At 35.6% G+C, this 24,495-nt stretch overlaps 1 protein-coding gene across 1 annotated transcript in view; it reads left to right on the top strand.

Moving 5' to 3' along the window:
• The window catches only part of LOC140141305 (receptor-type tyrosine-protein phosphatase mu-like), a 30,062-nt gene extending 5,786 nt beyond the window's left edge, over nt 1–24,276 (top strand). The window contains exons 7-15 of the mRNA XM_072163132.1: nt 483–640; nt 1,810–1,945; nt 2,853–3,105; nt 4,669–4,745; nt 5,790–5,924; nt 7,427–7,564; nt 8,820–8,977; nt 11,124–11,259; nt 22,401–24,276. Coding sequence (XP_072019233.1) covers nt 483–640; nt 1,810–1,945; nt 2,853–3,105; nt 4,669–4,745; nt 5,790–5,924; nt 7,427–7,564; nt 8,820–8,977; nt 11,124–11,259; nt 22,401–22,469 — 1,260 coding nt within the window. The 3' untranslated portion in view covers nt 22,470–24,276. The remainder of the gene's footprint in view (nt 1–482; nt 641–1,809; nt 1,946–2,852; nt 3,106–4,668; nt 4,746–5,789; nt 5,925–7,426; nt 7,565–8,819; nt 8,978–11,123; nt 11,260–22,400) is intronic.
• The last annotated feature ends 219 nt before the right edge of the window (nt 24,277–24,495 follow it).

The following is a 24,495-nucleotide window of genomic DNA, read 5'->3' as shown; positions in this document are numbered from 1 at the left end:
TGGTGTAACATTGTGACAAAATGATAATGATTAAACCAGGTAGTTATAGATGAGGACTTGGATTATATCATCAGAAATGCCCATATGAATTAAGTAAAGTCATCAGCAATTTTGGGTTATGATTGGAGTATACAGGTTACAGAAAATTTGCTTAGGTTTGAGTTGAGACACTTTGACACTATGATGGTAATACCAGTCAGCCAGGAGGAGGACTTGGATTATTCCATCAGGAATTTTCATATCAGGAATTTCCTATCACCACCAAAAAAACAGGAACATGTCCACTTTTTAGGCCAAAAATGGTCAGTTCTAAGCACATTTTCAGAATGTTGACCCCTAAACCCCCCCCCCCCCCCAAATGAACAAAGGTGTTGCTTCTGGTCACAAGCTCAAAATTAAAACAGTTACATCTAACATATGCCAGATCACCAGTAATAATCAAACGGACTAGCTTAGTTGACATTTTTCTTTTTTTATTTCAGATTGGTGAGGAAGGTTCAGTGCACACAGTAAAACAGTTCCATTTTACAACATGGCCGGACATGGGTGTATTACAGTATCCTAGTGCTATACTTAATTTCAGGAGGGTTGTCAGGGAGTATGAAGCAGATAGTAGTGCACTCACAGTGGTACATTGCAGGTGAGTGATCGAACTTTCATTCAACATTTTAGTAGAAATTTGACATAGTGTGTGATAGTTAATATATAGAGGCCTTGCATGTGACATATCATCCCGTAAATATGGCGGACTACTCAAATGCATTAAACAAAAGCATGATTGCAATCTACCGTGACAGTTCGTCTCACACACATAACCCTGCACTACGATCAAATAGGTTGATGACAACATTTGATTGAATGGACTGCACTCTGCCATAACTACGGTGAAGGACACCGGCTCAAATCCTTTGTTTGGAGCCAATAGATAATTTCATGGAGGGCCTCTATTGGTATGCTCATGGACGAAAGAGTAACAGACCGCGTACAACCAGTCAAAGTCCCCGTGCATTGTATGCTGTGAGTTCTTGCATATTCATGTGGGCTGATTGTTCGTTTGTTCTGTGTGTAACAATCACGCCAGCATTGCATTCCTTCATGTATACACGATAGAATAGAGTGTTGCATACTTTCGCAATAGACTGTAAAAATATGCGGTAAGTGTGTAGCAGTCTTGCCTGTCACATATTTCATGGAACAATCGGCCCTCATTATTGGGTGATGCTGAGACTTTGACTGATTGTATGTGGTCTGTTATCTCTTTCACCCATGGGTATGCTACTCATAATAACAATTACAAAATAACATAATGGTAGACATTACAATTATTTGAAACTTGACTGGTCCCATCATGATCCAAACATGTCTCCAAGCTTCCCCACACAGAGCGACTCTATAAATCATGCTTTGTAAACATCAAGTATTTTTTATTTGAGAGTTTCTGTATTTCAATAGCAATAAGTTCAAGGTCAGATTGAGATATCCAATCTGGAGAAAACATGGGTTCCAGCTATTTTTTTTCTTCAAAACTGTCGCCAGTTGGTCACCCTGTTGGACCTTTGTTGTGTTGCATTTTCAAAAGTACCCGCTTGTCTGGTGAGGAAAACATTTAGGATGATTAATTGTGCTTCTTTAATAGTACTATGGAGTGTGGCCCTGGTTCTGGGTAACATTTCTCATAATGTTATGAGTTACCTGCCCCACTGGCTAGTAGCCAAAAAAGTGTTAGCACACCCCTGGTCACACAAACTGCATACTGATAATTGGCACTTGAAATAACACAGTTTAAACGCATTTTATTTTGTCTTGCAGTGCTGGAGTAGGTCGTACTGGTGCATATATTAGCGTAGATACTCAGTTAGATCAGGCTCAACACTCAGGCATTGTAGATGTGTATAAGTATGTCAGTGAGATGAGACAGCAACGATGCAAGATGGTACAAACAGCAGTAAGTATAATTTTGTTCATGAGGAACATTGGCAGTTATTTCTATTAGGAGTGATGTCTGCTGTTTGAATTGGCATTTCAGCCTTTTGGTATAAAGATGACCTTTTTTTGTGTGAAAATTGGTATAGATGGGTCACTTATTAATAAATTCATCTCAAGTTTGTTGGAAAATTGACCTGATTTTGAGAATCTTGAGCCAAAATTTTCCCAAACATGCTAATATTTAAAAAAAAATCTGAGCATTGGGTATCAGTGGCAGGTCCCTTCCCATATCAAACCAAACCCCAAGGTTTGTATGCACAAAACAACGGTTAGACCAGGTCTACCTTTAAACCTGTCTAACTATGGAGATTCGTCCTACGGAGAAGGAACTTCTTGGTATTTACGTACCGTATTCTGTATTATTGTAGATCCTGTAAAAGTCAAATAGATAAGGAGTAAATAGGAGCAAAGGACAAAAAGAAAAGAGTTAAAGGATCCCTCATTAAACATAACCTCCATAGAACAGAACTGGTCTTACTTGTTTTGTACATCGTAGCAGTACATTACATTTCTTGATACAACTATCGCTATATTTACATCACATATTATACTCGTGCGGTACACTCTTTTCATGTGCATTCACTGTATAGGAAGGACCTTGTGCACAGAAAATAGGGAAAGGATTTAGCATAACAAAGGAACATGCTCCGAGATCCAGTGTGAAAGTCATGGAGCGTGAAATTGTCTTATTTACATAACAAGGCGTAACATTTTTAGAGCCAACGCCCTTACTATTAATTTAGTTGAGAGCAGATTTCTCATGAGTATCTGAACAGTTGGAGGAAAATGAAAGATGGAACAACGTAATACTAGCAAATCTACCCCCTGCATCATACATATTCCTTCATATTTTCTCTAATGTACAGGAGCAATATCAGTTCATATATGAAGCCTTATTAGAAGCAATACTGACAAAAGACACCACCATACCGGCCGCAAACTTTGAAGAAGTCTATGCTAAGTTGAAGATCCATCCTGCCAAAGGTGTTAGTATGCCTTCGTTGGAAGAACAGTTTCAGCTGCTTGAGAAGCTTACTGTTGCACCAAATGTAGGAAGCTGTAAGGCGGCAACTAAGACTGAAAACCTAGACAAAAACAGATATAAAGATAGGCTGCCAAGTAAGTATATGTATTTTTCTCTAATATTTAATTTTTTCTAAAATTTTAAGTTTGTTTTAGAAACAGTTTAGTTTAGAAGCATTTTAGAAACATTTTAGTGAGAAACATTTCAGCTTAGAAACATGTTAGTTTATGAGCATTTTAGTTAAAGGGGCATTTCGTGATCCACAGCCTCATCCCCCCACTTTTCCCAAAAAAAGTTGAGATTTTTACACCACTGGATACCTCTGGCTACATAATGTTTATGTACCAAATATTTCTTGCAGATTAACTCGTTTAGCAAAAATATCGCTAAATTTGAATTTCGTTCTGGTGCACCAGAACGAAATTACAACACATTGTCTATGGAGCAGTGTAATACACATAATCATGCATAACTCGCAAACGCAAAATCGGAATCAACTGAAATTTTGGAAATAAGCTTTTTTCGTGGATATCTAATGAAAAAGAGGATGCTAGGATCATGAAATCCTCCTTTAAGAAACATATTAGTTTAGAAACATTTTAGTTCAGAAACATTTTAGTTTAGAAACAATTTATTTTGGAAACATTTAAAAACAATTTAGTTTAGAAACATTTAAAAACATTTTAGTTTAGAAACATTGTAACTTTGTAAGTTTAGAAACATTTTAGTTCAGAAGTTCAGGTGAATTTGGTTTAGTTTAGTCTAACTCAGACCTGTTGTTGATCTGAACAAAGTACACATGCTTTTGCCACTTTGCCCTTTACCATTGATAACCTTACCCTAATCTTTTCCAAAACCATTTCCCAACCCTAAATTTAAAAGAAAAGAGTATCAAATGGCATGAGATGCATAATTGCCCAAAGGTGGTATCATATGCATCCTGTTGTTCATCAAATGAAACAACAGTTTCACCAAAATCAAAAGATGATTTGCACGACATGATAATGGATATTACAGTGTATTAAAATGGTATCTAAATTAACAGGTCAAAATCAGACCTATTAAACATTTAAGTCCATAATTGGTCTACATTCAGTCAACATTAGAAGGTATATTTTCTGGACACATGACCAATGGGTATCATATCAATGTGAGTGTAACCTCGAGCCTGATCCCTGACCCCCGGCGGTGACAATTCTTAGTAATTTTGAATTGGAATAGTATTCTTGGCGACAATTTCAATAGAAATTTGTGCATTGCAAATTTATTGAATATTATGCAATCTTAATTTCTTCACAATATCATCAAAACGTAATTTCAAAAATATCTACCTACGGAAAAATATTTATCTGCAGAAACTCTTACCATAATATTATTAATTTGCGACAAGTAACATATTTTCCATCAAAGGAGGAATTCTTCCTATTCAAATACATCGGTAGACCACCCGCTGTGCTCGGGGTCACATTCCATAATGCTAATATATCTGCGCGCATGGGTGTCACATGTCCAGAAAATTTTCCCATGAAAATTTACCTTTTAATTTTGACTTGACTTTGTGATTTGGTAAGTAAAGCATTGTGGGTATCATTGTATATCTGTTTAAACTATTTATTAAAATAATGTTCAAACTATTCATTATTTCTTCTCATTTTCAGGTGACCGTGTGAGGCCATTTTTAGTGACGCCATCAGCTTCATCATCAACAGACTACATCAATGCAGCTTTAGTACCTGTAAGTGTGCCTGCATGTGTTGTTTATTTTAGGACCTAAACTTGAGAAAGTACACAATTTTTCTGTGGACATTATATCAGCTGTTTTAGGACCTTGCAAATGTCTTCATAAATAATATTATAATAGTGTAGCATAGGGAAGAGGAGGGATATGCATGCACACACGGTCATGTTCCATTCAAACAAGGATATTGTGCGGAACACACATATCTGAAAATATTTTTGATCATATTACCTTTCCAAGTATTTGGAATCCTTGAGAAGGCACTGATACCGGGGTGTGGGGGTGGGAGTGCGTGTGTGGGGTGGGTGCGTATGTGTTTGCCGGCAAATAAGGACACACAAAGATTTTTCGCCCTAAATTGCGGACTTACTTTCAACCGAGGACATTCCTCAGTCTCAAACTGCTGCAAAAGACCTCAAATGCATGCTAAATGCATTTGAGCACTACCGTAAAATTCCGTCTGCAAGCATATATATGCCTCTAAACAAGGTTTTTTTGACACAAGAGACAAGAGGCAGACACTCTCAACAAAAACGTTATTTGGAGTTTGAACAACTATATTACTGATAAAGGCGGCTGTACAAACATGTATATTTGTAAGACCAATCTATTGCAATGTTTTTAAGAAGGGTATTGGCCTTTCATATCTTTCGTTAAAAAAAACCCTCGTTTAGAGGCATATATGCTTCTAGACGGAATTCTACGGTATTTGCCTTAAACCGAGGACCATATGTGTAAAAACTACATTCAGCAGTTGATGGATAAAATTATGTGTGCATAATGGATGGGTGGATGGATGGATATAGATGGATTGGGTATGGATGAATGCTCATGTGCTACTGCAGGTATGTGCATGGATAGACATTGAACACATGCAACTTGAGTAGCGATTTTAATCAAATATTAAAATATTTTGTGCTTTGCAAATTTACAACTGTATCCCTTGTTTTCATATTTGTGTATTGTTATTTTTGTGGTATCAGCTTGGCATGTGAAAAGCGTAAAGACAATGCTAACACTAATTCTCCTTTTTGTTACCAGGGATACAGGAAAAAGCATACATACATATCAACTCAGATGCCTTTACCCACCACAGTCAGTGATCTATGGAGACTTGTGTACGACTACAAAGCGACCTCTATTGTCATGCTCAATGTTATGAATAATAATAATGAGGTATGTAAGATTTAAAGTTAATTTTTTATTACTTCCGTGGCCCGGGTACGCGCTGGTGAATTGTGATCGCATAGAAGTGACAAGGTCCGCGCCGACAACCAATGGGTCAACCAATGGGTCAACCGGCTTTGTGTCACATGCGGTGATCAGCCAATCAGCGTGATTGTTTATTTCTTCTGTGTGTACGCTCGTCTGTGCTTGGTGCACAGCTTGGACCACGGAAGTAATAAAAAATTAACTTTAATCGAATAAATTGTTTTTAAATAAGTATGAAAGTTAATAATTTTGGTACAGGCTGTATACTGCAGAAAATATGCCCAGTGGCAGCACACAGAATTTATTTTCAGGGGTGGGCAAAAGAGGGGGGGGGGGCAAGAACATTTTAAGGGGAGTGGCAAAAATCTAAAATTTGGCATTTTTGACCTAAAATGTGGAAATTTGCCTGATTTCTTATTATACAGGTGGAAAAGTTTAAGAGGGGGGGGGGGGACTGCAAGCTTGAGGGAGGCCCTATGCTCCCCTGGTGCCATCAAGCATAACCATACTCAAAATTAATTGGAATTATTCTGTCACAGAAAAGTGAACCATTTTGCCAAAAGGTGGTGGAAGCAAACAAAATGCCTCAATTTTTACTTGTTTTTATAAATGTTTTCAAAGTATGCCCCCTCCCATTTTCTTGTCATATGTTATTTGTAAACTTGGTCAAAGTTGTTAGATAGTGGTTCATGAAACACAAGTGATTGCTCAAAAATATTACTTGGAAATCTGTCCCACAAAATGAACCTTTTTGCCAAAAAAAAGAACAGCAAATAATGTGACACTTCAAAATAACTTTTGACAGAAAATCAATTGCAGATAGATTTATATAGAGTTGAACTTGTAAGAAGTAAGAGCTGTTGTCGAGTAGAACTTTCATTATTGACAATCAAAATCCAACATCGGCAAAATGTTGACAAAGCAATATATATCAATAAAGTCAAAATGTTAAGTACATAGACTATGTTATGCGTCATTTATTTACATCAAAATATTACCATAAACAAAAAGCTTTTAAAGTTATCCCCCTCTGTTTTTTACAGTGGGTTTATTGGTTAGACTAGCCTATGTCCCTGGTTCTCATCAAGCTCGAGTCCCCACAGTATCTTCTTTTATTCTAGTCACTGCTTGGGGACTAATTGAGATAGCTTACTGCTAATTATTCCAGTCTACCTGTACAAAACTCGGGAGTTGATCCTGGCTGTGACGGTTGTTATATAGCCTGATTAGGGTACTGTGCCTGTAAAGAGCTGCATCCCTGAATGATGCTAAAATGTGGTCAGCAGCTTTCTTTAAAAGGGCAATGATCATTTTGTAATTGCACTATATAAATCTGTGTTTTTTTTATGTGCTGGTAATCTAGCAGTACATCCATCAGCATTTTCAAAATAAATTGGAATAACTTTTTTTTTTAATCGGGCAAATGCAGTGTATCTTCTTTAATTTTATCATATCATTATTTTCAGACTTATGGTCAGTATTGGTCAGAAAGTGGTTCTCATATATACGGTGGTAACCTAGCAGTAGATTTTGTCGCCAGTACTATGCATGCCGATTCCATCATGATCAGAAAGTACAAGTTGTATACCATCAACGATGGAGCGGTAAGATATTGGGTTATTTCACTTGTAAATTATACAAATGTGACATGATCTGGTCCACGGGGGCCAAGGGAGGCATTTTTGAAAATTGAGTTACTGTAATTATTACATTTTACATACAATAGGCTATCATTTACTAAAAACACCAAACACCACTAAATATTTTTACCTTTATCTCAGTTTCAAATTTGACGCATTTGACCCCCATGGACCAGATCGTGTCACAAATAACAATTACAATATGAACCTTTGTCTCGGTTCCAGAATGCTTGTGCTCCTACACTAAACAAACCGTGTGGCGAAAATCAGGAGAAACGTCTCTGATCTATAATTTTTTTTGGTTTGATGAAATGCAAATTTAGAAGTACAAGTTATACTAACAAAAATAAGTAAATCAGGGTTGCAGCATCAAATTTACCCGTCATAGACATCTCTCCTGAGACGGTCACCAGACGGTTTCTTTTGGTGAGGAACCTCATGCCATCTAGAACCAAGACTACATTGTCCTCATGCAAATCACATTTACTTTGTTTGGCGATGCTAGACATCACAAAATATTCACACAAAAATAGTGGCTGGTATAAAGACTATGCGTGTATGTACATTTATACATTAATGTGTCTGAAAATTGCCAACATTTGAGTAAATCTGCAGTAACAAATATAAAATGCTCAGGACAGAGGTTGTACATACTGCCAGGGGCGTAGCAAGCGCCTTGGGGGGGGGGGGCATGGACAAGGAGCAGTCTCCTTTATTAGTTCTATCCCTTTTTCGCCTTCGCTTGGGCCCCTGAACCTCCGGGCCCCTAGCCCACATCATTCCATAAACCCTAGGCGCATCTATGCATGAGCTTGTCGTTCACCCCGCACAGTCAGTGGTGTATGGGTATTAAATATCATCATGTTCAAAAGTGCCAGGTTTATAGTAGTTTGGTAATTGCCTTTTGAAAATGCTTTGACGATATGTCCATAACTAAGGCACCACATCCAATTTGGTCCTATAGAACTATCGGTGCCTGGTTAGGTACCCATGACTCTTAACATCGCTCCATGGAGATGTAATAAATTGTATCAAGCATAATAATTAACAGTTGCATAGCATTATTGTTTTTCATATAAATAAAAAACGAATGCACTGTACAAATGTTCAGGGTACGAAAAAAGTACCATCAGTACCTCTTCGAGCACAGACAGCGCTATAAGACCAAATAAAGATGTTGTGCCTAAACAAGAAATACATATTTTGCTCCATCTTACAGCCTTCTACCTCACGTATAGTTCAGCACTTTCAGTTCCTAAACTGGTTTGATGACCAGGGAGTACCAGCTGACTCCAATGAGGATTTGCTGGCTCTGGTTACCATGGTAGATGAGTGGCAGAAGAAAACTGGTTCTGGACCGATCATTGTGCACTGTGTGTAAGTTAATACTAGATAAGGGTATGGGGGTATAAGCATGATATGATGAAAGTGTGGTACAGTGGAAACTCATTAACACAAAGTTGTGCGGAATTTAAATTTTACTTTTGTTATCAGGAGTTTGTGTTATCCAGTTCTAATAACATGTGAAATGTATGCTTGGGAATGTAAAACATACTTCTTGTTATCAGGAACTTCATGATAAGAGAGTTCGTGTTAACGAGTTGCCAATACGATTACCATGGTATATGAATGGCAGAATAAGGACCAATCATTGTACACTGTGTGTAAGTAAACTGTAGATAAGGGTATGGGGTAAAAGCATGATATGATGAAAGTGTGGTATTGGTATGATCTAGGGGGTATTTTCTAACTTCTGTGAGGTTTTATTGTCCCTGGTTACTATGGAAGATGAGTGGCAGAAGAAGACTGGACCAATCACTATGTACTAAGTTAGTACTGCGTAGATAAGTGTATGGGGCTGAAAGCATGGTAAAAATGTGGTACTGGTATGGAAAATAAGGGGGTACTTTCTAACTTCGATGAGGCTTCATTTTCCCTGGTTAACCATGGTAGATGAATGGCAGGTTCTGGGCCAATAATTGTGCAATGTGTGTAAGTTAATGCTATGTAGATAAGTGTATGGGGATGAAGCATAGTGAAAATGTGGTACTGGTATGAAGACAGCGGGAACTGTCAACCTACCATGAGGCTTTATTGTCCATGGTAGACGAATGACAGGTTCTGGGCCAATCATTGTGCAATGTGTGTAAGTTAATACTACTACCTATTCCAGAAAAATACAGAGCTAATTTTTTTGGGATTAAAAAAATATCCTGTTTTGCCAAATGAAACATAGCTAAATCTTAATCCTTTAGTTATTTCTAACTAGCAATAAAATTCAAATTTTAATATTTAGCCAATTTTTGGAAATAAGGGCCAAAAATATGTGTTTTTAGGGTGTTTTTCATATGCTGTGACAATCAAGCCCTAATATAAGACTAATTTCAGTTTATGCATTCTAATTTCTGGAAAAGACATGTTTCTTTCTTTTAACCAACCATTTAATTAAAGTAACCCAAAAAAAGTGAAAATTAGAACAAAAAACTCAAGATTTTGAATGCTCAGACTTGTTCTGTGATTTTTGTGACTCGATTGTCAGAAAACATGCCAAAAATACATGTTTTTGGCTCTTTTTTTAAAATAGTGAACATTTTCTTTTTTTCTTTTATCTCCAGTTAGGATTAAAGGAATGAGTAGAATTGAGCTATGTTTCATTTGGCAGAACATAATAATATTTTTTAATCCCCAAAAATTAGTGCTATATTTTTCTGGAATGGGAAGTAGATAAGGGTATGGGGTAATAGCATGTGAAAGTGTGATGAAGATAAAGGGGTACTTTCTGACTTGCATCTGTCCATGAGGCTTTTACTGGCCATGTTTACCATAATAGATGAGTGACAGAAGAAAACAATCATTGTGCACTGTTTGAAAGTTACTATTAGATAAATGTTTGGGGTAAAAGCATGATATGATGAAAACATGGTATTGGTATGATCTATGAATTATATTCAGGTACTCTCTAACTTCTCTGAGGCTTTACTGACTAAGGTAACCATGGTAAATTAATCGCAGGATAATATTATAAGACACAAATTGTGCTGTATTTCATAGTTGATGTTTTTGCATTTAGTTACTTAGGCCTCAGGAGAGCCTTACGATTTTCAACAACGCTAACTGCACATTTTGTCAAATCCGAATCAGTTCCTGTTCCATGCATTTATAATACCTTTGGTTTATTTATTGCCCTCCACTGGGACACAATCTAAGAGCAATGATCTTTAAAAGGCCACACACTTTAACTTTACAGAAAAACACTGATCATGGTGGCTTGAAATTACCATTCAATAAACCATTCCTGAAATCATCATTCCATAAACCATTCCAGGGGTGGATTTCTAACCAATAATTTTTATATTAATTGAATTTCAATATAATTTTCTTTCCTAATGTCAGTGATGGTATCGGATGCAGTGGTGTATCACGGTGGCCTGAAATCATCATTCCATAAACCATTCCAGGGATGGAGCGGGTGAACTAATCATCTTTATATTAATTGATTTCAATATTTTTTTCCTAATATCAGTGATGGTATCGGATGCAGTGGTGTATATTGTGCCTTATCAACTATCTTACAAAGACTAGAAGAGTCTCAAACAGTGGACGTATTCCAGACGGTGAAGTCACTGCGTATGGTTAGACCTCACATGGTTGAAACTCCGGTAGGTGTTCATTTATTGTACCTTTTATATCACCAATGGGCTATTCCAGTTGAAATTCACCTCCCCCTATAAAAGACATGACCTTAGTATCAAACACATAGGGTGTAAATTTCAAATGGAGTCACCCATTTTGGTAACCCTATTTGAAATTCACACCCCCTGTGTGGAAGATTAAGGTCATGTCTTCCACAGGGGGTGTATGGATTTCAACTGGAATATCACAATCTTACATAGACCAGATGAATCGCAAACAGTGCACATATAATTTGCAGACTGTAAAATCTACACTTAGTATATGGTTGGTTTTGCTTTGATTAAGGGAGTATTTTGTGATTTTAACATCCTCTTTTATGGTATGTATGAGTTAATATCCACGTAAAAAGTTTATTTCTAAAAAATTTAGTTGATTCTAATTTGGTTTTACAAGTTACACATGATTGTGTATATCACATTGCTCCATAGGCCACTTGCTGTAATTTTGTTCTGTTAACAGAACATATGCACATTTAATTATATTTTTGCTAAGCGAATGAATCTGCAAGAAATATTTTGCACAAAAACATTGATTGATTGATTGATTGATTTTATTCGATTAAAATTCAACATAAAATTACAGCAAAAAACAGAATATACAATATAACTTTGAATTACAAATACAATGTATCAAACAATGTTGAATTAAAATCTTGGATTACCCAAGAAAGCCTCCAAAAGGGGGCTTATTTCCATTGGGGTCCAATTATAAAAACATATATTATATAATAAGAAAAGCACATTCAATTCAATACAGAATCAAGAAAAAACCTATATACATATTTAAAGAGAAATTGAAAAATAAGCATATATAAAAACACTAAAAAAATACCATGAAATTATGAATTGGTTTCACTTAGGTAGGTCTTTATTGCACTTTTAAAACAATTCTGATTTTTGATGGATTTGATATGATTTGGGAGTGAATTCCAATCTTGGATCGAGGTAAAATAAAAAGTATTGCACGCTTGACTTTTGGCACGGGAAGAATAAAATTAAACTCACTGGAGCAGTGTTATAGCCATGTATATCAGAAAAGAGTTTGAAATTGTCCGAAAGATAAGAAACTGAGGTGCCATTAAAAATTTTAAAAACATGATTCATTTTAAGTTGAGTAACCCGATCTTTTACATAAAGCATGCACAGTCTGTCAAGTTCCTGTTGCCCTATATGTGTCCGGGAGTCTAGGTTCAGGATGAATCTGACCATTTTGTTTTGTATAATTTGGAGTTTATTTTTGAGTTTTTGAGAGAGAGCCGAGTACCAGGAAGTGCATGAATAGTCAAAATGACATTGGATGAGGGCAGAACACAATGTTTTACGCGATTTTTTATTCAGAAACGAACCTTGTCTGTATAAAAATTTAAGCCTGGCACTAGATTTTTTAATGACATTGAAGGCAATTTCATCGCAAGACAAGCATTGATCCAGAGAAATACCCAGGTACTTGACAGAATGCGCACATTTAAGAGGCATTATCTGTTATTTTGGAGAATTTTTTTTAAATGTTTGCCACGGTCAAAAAATGGATTTCCTTTAAACTTTCATATTTGATGCACCTTGACCTGAAACAAACACACATGAAATAAATTTGGGGAAAATATCCCCGTTGCCATGGTAACAGCCACATTTTCATTTTAGGCCTATTTTCACAATTTTTGCATTTTTCAGCAGTCAATTTGTCAAGTTTTGAAGCCAGTGTTACTAATATACACAATATATATATACTGTTTTCTTTATAAGGTATGAATAGGTCAAACCTTAGATGCCGCATTGAAAGTATAAAAATAATCCCCAGATGTCAGGGTGGGTTATACCATTTATTTGAAATAGGGGTGTTTTTCAATTTTTTCAAAGTATGAAAATATACCAACCTTGTATAGCTCATAAACCATATGGTAGTGCTCCGATTTCAACATCGACCACAGCATGTTGAGATGATACATTGGTCTTATGAAAAAGTTACATTTGAGCTTGGGGAAAACACATCTGTATATACAGTGTTGCCAGACATTTTCCTATTTTTCGAAATTCAACACAAATCTCACCTTAAGTTAAATGATGTGAAAATGAAACATCATCCTTTCAAGGAACATTTATTAGAAAGAGAGTTTTTATTCATATCTAATTTGATCAGTTATAATGGTCAGTCTTGTTCTAAACCACATGGGTGTTGCCATAATTGGGGTTTTATTGTGATTTGTGGATATTTTCAACTTTTTAAAAGTTATAAAAATACCAAAATGCATTTCTATAATAAAGAAAGAAAGATCAACCTCGTCATGTTGAGATGATACATTGGCCTTATGAAAAGTTATTTTGATCGGGGAGTAAAACATCAGTTTATACAGTGTTGCCAGATATTTTCCTATTTTTCAAAATTCAACACAAGTCTCGCCGTAAGTTAAAAGATATGAAAATGAAACTTCACCTTCATATGGAACATATCTTTTTAGAAAGAAAGTTAATTTCATATTCAATTTGATCATCTGGGATGGTCAGTGTTATTCTAAGCCTTATGGGTGTTGCCATAGCTGGCGTTTAATATGACAATATTTAGATGTATGTGAATTTAAATTTTAAATTTGAGTTCGGAAAATATTTCCTTCTATACAGTATTGCCAGATATTATCACATAATTCAAAATTCAACGTATGTTGAGCTTTTTGCAGCTTTTTTTCAGCTTTTTCAGCTATTTTTCAGTCTTAAAAATGCCAAAATACAATGGCATGCATTCCTAAAATAAAGATGTGAAAATGAAACATCGACCTCATCATGTTGAGATGATACATCGGTCTTATGAAAAATTTACATTTGAGCTTGGGGAAAAACATCTGTTTATACAGTGTTGCCAGATATTTTCCTAGTTTTTCAAAATTCAGCACTAGTTTCACCATAGGTTGAAAATGAAAGTTTATTAGAAAGAAATTTACTTTCATATTAAATTTGATCAGTTGTATGGTCAGTGTTGTTCCAAACCACATGGGTGTTGCCATAATTAGGGTTTAATAGCGAGATGTGGTTATTTTGAACTTTTTACAAGTTTTAAAAATACCAAAATACCATGGTATGCATTCCTTAAAAAATATGTTGAAGTGAAACATCAACTTCACCATGTTGAAATGATACATATTTGGTCTTATGAAAAATTTACACTTAAGCTTGGGGAAAACATATGTTTATACAGTGTTACCAGATATTTTCCTATTTTTTCGAAATTTAACACAAGTCTCACCATAAGTTAAATGATGCGAAAATGAAACTTCACCTTCACAAGGAAAGTTTATTAAAATGAAATTTACTTTCATATTAAATTTGATCAGTTGTATAAATGGTCAGTGTTGTTCCAAACCACATGGGTGTTGCCATAATTAGGGTTTAATAGTGAGATATCGATATTTTTTATAAGTCATAAGGGTTCAAATAGCGACGTTTTCACATATTTTTTGTGGACCTGAGAGCACATCAGATATATATTGAAATTTGCGATATAATATGGCAAATGATTAAAAATTGATATGTTTGAAATTTAACAGATCTCAAAAGTAAATTGTATAAATCTAGTGATATGTACTTAAAGTGTATGTAGCTGGAATGAAAAGCCGTCCATATGAAAATTTGACACATTTATTGAGGATATAGATTTTTCACCAAAACACCTAAGGTCTTTTGGGGAAAAATCTATATCTTCACTATGAAAGGTCAAATTTTTCAATTAACATTATTTAATTGATTAGTGGTCGGCTTTTCATCCCAGCTACATACACTAAGTACACATCATTAGATTTATTAAATTAACTGTAATATGTCAACAAAAAAAAAAATTCAATATGCATAATTTACCCTAAATTTTTTATTGTATCGCGAATTTAAAAAAAATCAAAATTATTTTATATCAGAATGCAATTTGGTATGTCCGATGTGCTCTCAGGTCCGACATAAAAATACTGTGCAAAGGTGGGTGACCAACCCCTTAAAATACAACACAGAAAACATCAAACGTGTATACTTTAAAATATACATAAAAGCCGTAATGTTTTTACCAATATACACATACTAGCTAGGCTAAAATAAATTAAAATAATATAAGATTGTTACATTGCAAAAAGATGCATATAAGAGTAAGATAATGTTTAAATTACGCCTACCCCATATTATTAAAACACACATCCCAACTATACTTGCAAAAAAGATATGGGGAAGAAATGAGCAAAAACTATATAGATCCAGCAAGCGCACAGAACCTTTTCACAGCCAGACAAATTAATGTCCAGTTACCTTTCCCGAGAGGAGCTCGCAGGAGAGTCGAAAGTATGAAAAAGAAATGACCATTGAAATGTTGCATGATCTCATTCAAGCATCCCCTGCTCATTGATGACATGAATTTGTATGAGCTTGTAAAAAGGAAGCAACTAAAATTAAGCTTTCAAGACTGAAGGAGATTTATATGAACACTTTTGCAGATACTTGCAGGATTAAAGCAAAATAAAAAATCACCAAATGTTGATAAAAGTTGTCTGAGGAAATATCCGTTTCAAGTAGAAAAAGAGGACTACTGGGCACAGTATACCTATGACATGACCCAGGAGGGGGTTCTCCCTGGTTAAAGGTATACGGGGATGTGCCACAGTTTTGGGGGTACCTTAGCAATTTTGGTATGTCGATTGGTGGGTTTGCAGTGGAGACAATACACCAAATTGGGTGCATTAAGGCAAAAGTGCCCATAAAAGCGCCAAATTAGGACAAATTTGTGTGCTTTTTGGGTGTTTTTTGTGAAAAATTGGAATACTATAGCTGTAACTTTAATAAGGTGTCATTTTAAAATTGAAAATGTATCCACATTTCACTATTAACTCCATTTATAGTGGCATCATCCATGTGGTTTATTCATGGCAGCGATTTAAACAATATAAATCCTAAAGTGAGACATACGTTGAATTTTGAATATATGTGATAATAACTGGCAATACTGTATAGAAGGAAATATTTTCAAATTTAAAATTTAAATTCACATACTAAGTGTTCTTAGGGTAATTTTTAACCTTAATATTGCGTTCATTCCACAATAATTTTAAGGATGTGTACTATTTTTAAGACTTGTAGAAAGCTGGAAATATCTAAATTGTCATATTAAACGCCAGCTATGCCAACACCCATATGGCTTAGAAATAACACTGGCCATCCCAGATGATCAAATTGAATATGAAATTAACTTTCTTTCTAAAAAGATGTGTTCCGTATGAAGGTGAAGTTTCATTTTCATATCTTTTAACTTAGGGCGAGACTTGTGTTGAATTTTGAAAAAATAGGAAAATATCTGGCAACACTGTATAAACTGATGTTTTACCCCCCCCCCCCCCAGATCAAAATAACTTTTCCATAAGGCCAATGTATCATCTCAACATGACGAGGTCGATGTTTCTTTCTTTATTATAGAAATGCAATTTGGTATTTTTATGACTTGTAAAAAGTTGAAAATATCCACAAATCACAATTAAACCCCAATTATGGCAACACCCATGTGGTTTAGAACAACACTGACCATTATAACTGATGAAATTTGTTATGAATAAAAACTCTCTTTCTAATAAATGTTCCTTGAAAGGATGATGTTTCATTTTCACATCATTTAACTTAAGGTGAGATTTGTGTTGAATTTCGAAAAATAGGAAAATGTCTGGCAACACTGTATATACAGATGTGTTTTCCCCAAGCTCAAATGTAACTTTTTCATAAGACCAATGTATCATCTCAACATGATGTGGTCGACGTTGAAATCGGAACACTACCATATGGTTTATGAGCTATACAAAGTTGGTATATTTTCATACTTTGAAAAAATTGAAAAACACCCCTATTTCAAATAAATGGTATAACCCACCCTGACATCTGGTGATTATTTTTATACTTTCATTGCGGCATCTAAGGTTTGACCTATTCATACCTTATAAAGAAAAAAATCATATTTATATTGTGTATATTAGTAACACTGGCTTCAAAACTTGACAATTTGACTGCTGAAAAATGCAAAAATTGTGAAAATAAGCCTAAAATTGAAATTTGCCTGTTACCATGGCAACGGGGATTTTTTTCCGAAATTTATCACAGGTGTGTTAGTTTGAGGCCAAGGTCCATCAAATATGAAAGTATAAAGAAAATCTATTTTTGACCGTGGCAATTATATTCTCAAAAATAACAGATAGTTCCTCTTAATAACTTCATCATTACATTTAACCACAAAATCAGTAGCTTTATTGAGTTTTTGTTTAGTACCAAAGAGGATGGATTCGGTTTTGCCAAGATGAAGGGAAAGCTTGTTGTCAGTTAACCACTCTCTACATGAATTGAGTTCTTTGCTAAGGGATTTACCAATTTCGCTAGGATCCTTACCAGAAATGAGGAGAGCACTGTCATCAGCATACAAAAGTAGTTTACAATTAACACTCATTGGCATATCATTTACATAACATAAAAATAAAAGTGGGCCCAAAATACTTCCCTGCGGGGCTCCACATGAGATGTTTAGAGGATCAGATTCCACATCATTGACACTAACGATTTGCTGCCTATTTGAAAGATCTGAACGGAACCATGATGAAGAACCAATGCCCATAGCGATAAGTTTATGACATAATATATCATGGTTCACTGTGTCAAAGGCCTTTTGTAGGTCCAATAACACCATACCAGTATAATTGCCTAGAGAAGTTTGAGTGCGAATGTAATCGGTAAGATGGACAAGACATGTATCTGTGGAGCATGATCCTCTAAAACCAGATTGGTAATCATAAAGCAATTTCTTCTCCCTCAAGTAAGATTCAACTTGGACATATACAGCTCTTTCCAAGATTTTAGATGTGACACTGAGGATACTGACGGGTCTGTAGTTCCCAACATCAGTTCTGCTATTCTTTTTAAACAAGGGCTTGACACGAGCCAATTTGAAATCATTGGGAACTGTATTAGTGGTGATGGAAAGATTGACAATATGTGTTATTGGTTCAACAAGCACACAAGCACCATCCTTCAAAAATCTAGAAGGAATATCATCAATGCCAGTACTTTTACTTACATTAAGTTTGCTAAGTTCTTTTAAAACAAATTCCTTAGAAACATGAGAAAGAATCAAGTTATCTGGTTGCACGCCTTGATCTTTGTAAAAATCAGAGAGAGCTTTTGAGTCAGCACAAAACCTATTTGTAGATGGCGGGAGTTTTTTTACAAGCTCTGAAGCTATGGTGGTATAAAACATATTAATATGATTAGCAATTTTGTCTGAGTCAAAACACATTGTACCATTAATATCAAGAACAACTTTGTTTTTTACCTTTGACTTGGTACTATAGCCAAGAGATTTGAGTTGTTGCCATAATCTCTTAGAATCATTTTTATACTCATCAATTTTGTCTCTGAAGTAAACAGACTTCGCCTTTTTAACCTCTCGTTGAACTTTGTTTCTTATTCTACGGTACTCAGTGAACAATTCAGGTTCCTGTTCATTCTTAAATCTGTGGAGTAATTGATCTCTTTCTTTGATACTCTCCAAAATTTCATTTGACATCCATGGCTCAGTTCTAGTTTTTATTCGAACTTGTTTAGTAGGCTTAATTGAGTCCAGGATGGAGATAAAAGTCTTTTTAAATCTTAACCAAGCTAAATTCACATCATTACAATTACATATATCTGACCAATCAACTTCATTCAACTTCACTAGAAGTCCCTCTTTGGTGTAATTTTTGAGGGATCTAATTTTGACAGTATTGTGTTGATTAAAAATACCTCTCGACACCTTACGGGTGCAATAAACAGCCATATGATCACTGAGACCAATATTTAAATTCCCAAATTGGCATATTTTATCAGTGTCATTACAAATAATGTGATCAATAAGCGTAGCTGAAGTAGCTGTCACACGAGTTGGTTTGTTAATGATTTGACTACAATTAAACATGTCCAGAGTTTGTTTGTACGTTTTAAACATACACTCGTTCTTTTTTTAAAGTCAATATTAAAGTCACCCAATACTATGAGTTCACTACTAGGAGAGACTTTGGAAAGACAAGACTGAAAATGATCCAGAAATTTACTATTTGTTTGTGGCCGATAACAAATGCCGACAGTTATAGGCCTAGTCTTGGGAAGAAGAATATCAAACCAAAGATTTTCAATGTGCATATCTTGGATATCTTCTCTTAACATAAAGGCCAAATCAGATCTTACATAGGCACATACTCCACCTCCATTCCGGGTTCTATCACTGCGGAGTATAGAATAACCATCAATTTCAATTTCTGAATCAGGAACAGTTTCATCTATCTTAGATTCTGAAATTCCAATTACTGAGGCTTTAGAGTTCTGAACAATTATCTTAAGTTGCGATAATTTAGGAATAACTGAATCTATATTTAAATGAATAAAATGTAAACCCCTTCTGTGGAAACAGTCATACATGTTCTCAATATTTGAATCAGGTTTAATAGTTTTAGGTTGCGTTTGATCCTGCATTTGATCAGGTAGACTAGTTATCTTCTCATCTTTGACAGTTGGTTCAGCATTTTCTATAGTAGAAAGGTTCATTTGGTTGACGATGTTTGATATGAGCGCCAGCTCGACATCCCCGGGTTACAGGAGGGAAGTTAATCTTCAGATCTTTAATTGTTGACCAAGTGTCATTTGGCAGCCACTGGTTTTGTTTGTTTCTGTATTGAAGAAGTTCATCGTGTGTGTAGCTAATTTTTCGTATAGCAGAGTTAGTACCAGAAGCAGAGATTTTAACATTTTTCTCATTGCTATCATCAGGGCCTGGGTTGGACTGTATATCTCCACAACTAAGGGAGTGTTCATAAATACTTTGGTGGGGGGCTGGAAAATATTTTTTTCATGTCTAAAATTTTTTAACCCCCCTCTTCGCTAACACAAAACTTTTTGACCCCCCTCTTAATGGACCTAAAACTTTTTGACCCCCCCCTCATATAGGTTCAAAACTATTTTGACCCCCCCCATCATAATGTACCATTCTACTAATTCAATTCTACTACCATTCAAATGGCATTAATGGTATTAAAATTTGTATTCAAGTGCAATAAAATTGTACGCATGTCATTGATGTGGAAATGTGGAAGCTAAGCGAATGAAATTTGATGTAAAAGTGGATAACATATAGCGTGAAGCGCGCAAAAATTTGTACTTTGGGGGCTAAAATGGCCAAATATGAGCTTAATTTGGTCAGAAACACACATACAAGCGTCAACATTGGGGAGATGGTTGAATGTGCCATCCCCCACTATGCCTAGGCCTATGTATTTTAGCCCAAAATACAGGGGCGTACGTAGCAAGTTTTCTTGGTCGGGGGGTGAATAAAATTTCGGGGACACAGACGAGAAAATAAATTGCAGTTGCAAATACATATACCGGTTTTGTTTTTTAGAGAGACTGTACATGTATTTGAGCTTCAAAAAAAGGCTTTATTGGGACAATACGCGTGCAAAAATTTTGTATTTCGCCCATGATGGGATGAAAATGCCTTTATTGTGACAATGTGGGCACACAGCGTGCACACATTTTGTATTTTACACTATTTTGGCCCATGATCGGGTTGAATTTATATGGAATATTGTCTAGGCCCTATAGCATTGCATTGTTTGTTGCATCGTATAATTTTCATTTGTCCATGCTAATCTCCTTTTTTTGTCAGAGGGGCACTTTTCTCTTTCATTTTTTGTCAGGGGCCCTTCCGCCCCTGTCTACACTACTGCCGAAATGGTGTGTTTTGCTCTTAAATTGATGGGCCAGTTAAGCATAGCATAAAATTTTGCAATTTTACCCTATTTGGGCCCAAAACATGGTGCTTTTCGATGTGCTAAAAAAAGTTGCACATGCAATTATTATTATTGCTTTTTTTTTTTTCATCTTTAGGGGTTTTGAGGGGATGTCCCCACAGAGAAAAAAATTAGAGGGGAGGACGTGTACCCCGCTTCTCCAAGCCTCCTCCGCCTATTGTAATGCAACATGATTTAGTTGTATATTAGTGATAATAAATGAATAATCTGTACTACATGAAACATTATTGTAAAAATTGTCTACACTAAAGAAGAGCAAAGATATTGCAGCTTTTAGTGATTTAAAGAGCTGACCAGAAAGAACTGACACAAACCTCAAAATTAAGTTATAGATGACAATTTATAACACTGGATCAAATGTACTTTTGTTCTGGATTAATATGGGAACATTTAGTGGCAAAGCGAGAAAATTTTTACACCCCCCTACATGCCGAAAAACTTTTAACCCCCCTGTTCATACACCCAAAACTTTTTTAACCCCCCCTATTCAGAACTCCTAAATTTTTTGACCCCCCTACATATTTTCCAGCCCCCCACCAGAGTATTTATGAACACTCCCTAAGTAGCCCTATTTGGAAAGTTATTGTACTGTTTGGATACAATGAAATCGGTTTCTGAACAAATTTGTCATGCTGCAGTATGTAGCTCATTGATGAAGACTTAGAGTTCAGCAAAGTACATTGTTGACATCTCACACCTGAGAGTATCAGGGTAATTATCAGGTACTTGAGTAGCATGGTTCTTGATGAAGTTATAGTTCAATAGTTATAGGTTCAATATAAAGTGGCAAAAACTCACCAAGAGTGTGATGAAGTGATCAAAGAGATCAATAATCCAGTCAAGTAATTCAGTACAGTATTACTGGTTCAATATGTAGTTACCAGTAGCAGTGTAGTGCATACATTGTACATTGTAGATCAACCAAGTTGAAATCAAAATCATATTTCGAGAAAATACACAAAATTACGAATGTCACAAACAGGAAAAATAGCACAAAATAGTCAGTGTATGTTCCAAAATGAATGATGCAAAAATTGCAATAACAAGTGCCCTTAAGATGGAAAAATGGGCACAAGTTGGCAGAGCTCTGCAAAGGTGCTGCCAGTAGGCGCCAGAGTTGCTAATCATCTGCATTATGTAGCCAGAGGTATCTGGTGGCATAAAAATCTGTTTTTTTTGTTGAGAAAATTGGGGGATGAGGCTATGGATCACAAAATGATGGATTGATTCACTTATTGATTGATTACTTGATTATTATTTTCTATGCAGATACAATATAATTTCCTGTATGAAGCTGTTCAGCATCACATATCTGCAGCAGGACCATCAGCACTGTAACCATGGAAACAGACAGAAATAAACTGTCAGGAGATGAAATAAACAGGAAATCAAACGGTTACATTTTTCTGGACGTGGTGGCTACTTAGGTGGCTCAACCCATTGTACTTATGTTGGTCTTTCATGCAAAGCCTTGAGTTTGCCAACCCTCACATGATAAATTGTAAAACAATGAAGAAATAGACTTCAAGAGCACTCACAAAGGAATTATTTATAATATATATATGCGATGGATATGCATTGTGAGTGTGTATAACTTCTGGAGAACTGTGGCGTCAATGCTGTATATTTTGAAATTGTACAACTCAGAGTAAAATATTGTCAACAACTATAATAAGGCAACAGAACCAAATTAGTTTGATCTTTTGATCGACCGTTGAAGCTTGGTACATCCTTATTATTTACGAAATCAATTAACCCCATGAGAACTACCTGCCGATTGGCCAAAAAGAAGTTTTCATTATCAATTGGACCAATCAGCAACATTGTTAGAATAATTTCACCACACAAAATAAATGGGGTGAATTATTTACAAAGCTCCATTCTGATTGGTGATTAAAGTGAAAATATCATGTAATTGACCAATCAGAGGCAATGTTAGATCAGCAGGTAGTGCTCAGGGGGTTAATTGACTATTGTTAATTGTGATTACATATGAATCTGTGCATGTAATGATATTGACAAATACAAATTTAATTAATTACAAGCTTCGAAGCAGCGTCGATGGTTGATCCAATGATCGAACAAATTTGGTTCTGGTGCCTAAAAGCCTTAATTGTCAACTCTTCCTTATCTTAATAAAAGGCGGGCAGTGGATTAGCGGTAGTGTGCACCTTCATGAAAAATGTACTGGGGTAGCAGTGCAAATATGTGTTGGCTAAGGGGCTAAAAAGAAACATTCATGATACATGGAAGTTACAAGTGAATAATAAGTTTACAAATCTACCTTTTTGGTAAAAAGAGAAAGACCAGGGAGCATCGACAAAACCAATTTTCTGGAGGCTGTAAATAAACCCATGTTATGATGTTCCAGCAAAATGTTTTACAGTCTGCTTAAAAGATAGTAATATATTGCTTTATTTTAAATCGCCATCTTGGTTTTTCTACTGATGCACTACGCTTCCAGAGAAGAATGGTACCCTCTGATGAATGCGCCCTGTTAACCCCATGTGAACTACCTGCCGATTGGCCAAAATGAATATTGTGTCCAATTTGAACCAATCAAGGATGGTATTAATAAGATCATCTGCAAATACAGGTTTGACCATAAATAGTTTAAAGCCTAGTCATATAAATTGGCAATTGAAATGAGCATTTCAAGTTATCAACCAATCAGTAATGCTGTTAGATGACCAGTAGTGTCCAGGGAGTTAATGAACGGCATATGCCATGCTTTATTTGTTTTCCCTTCATCATGAGCGCCCCTGTGCGCTAAATGAACTTTGATTGGCCAATCAGATTACCGGTCTGCTGTTAGCATTGAATTATTCTTTCTTCTCTGGAAACTGCAATCGTGAAAAATATGTTGGCGCACTTTGATTGTCTTTTGGTGAATTTCTGCCCCCAGGCGCTCCCTCAATTCAATGTTGGACAAAGCCATGCTGTCACCAGGTCTGTGAGACCCCCCAACATTGACCGATGGGGAGTGGGGAAGGGTGGGATACAGGTCTTATTGACAGGCCTGTATTACTCACTTCATACTATTGGTATGACATGTATTTGGATTGTTTTAACCCCGTGAGAACTACATGCTGATTGGCTAAAAAGAAGTTTTCATTATCAATATGACCAATCAGCAATATTGTTAGAATAAAAAAAAAAAAAAAAAAATAATTGGGTGAATTATTTGCAAAGCTCTATTCTGATTGGTGATTAAAGTGAAGATATAATGTAATTGACCAATCAGAGGCAATGTTAGATCGGCAGGTAGTGCTCAGGGGGTTAAACAAGTGCAACAACTATTGTAGTAAAGGTTGTAACTAGGAAATAAAGAAGGTCAACTTTTGAAATTGTCTAATATAAGAAG

Source organism: Amphiura filiformis, chromosome 19 (assembly GCF_039555335.1).
Source record: "Amphiura filiformis chromosome 19, Afil_fr2py, whole genome shotgun sequence".
In the NCBI taxonomy this organism is placed as follows: domain Eukaryota; kingdom Metazoa; phylum Echinodermata; class Ophiuroidea; order Amphilepidida; family Amphiuridae; genus Amphiura; species Amphiura filiformis.
Note: the sequence above shows the minus strand (reverse complement) of the source record. Positions and strands in the feature narration are given on the sequence as shown.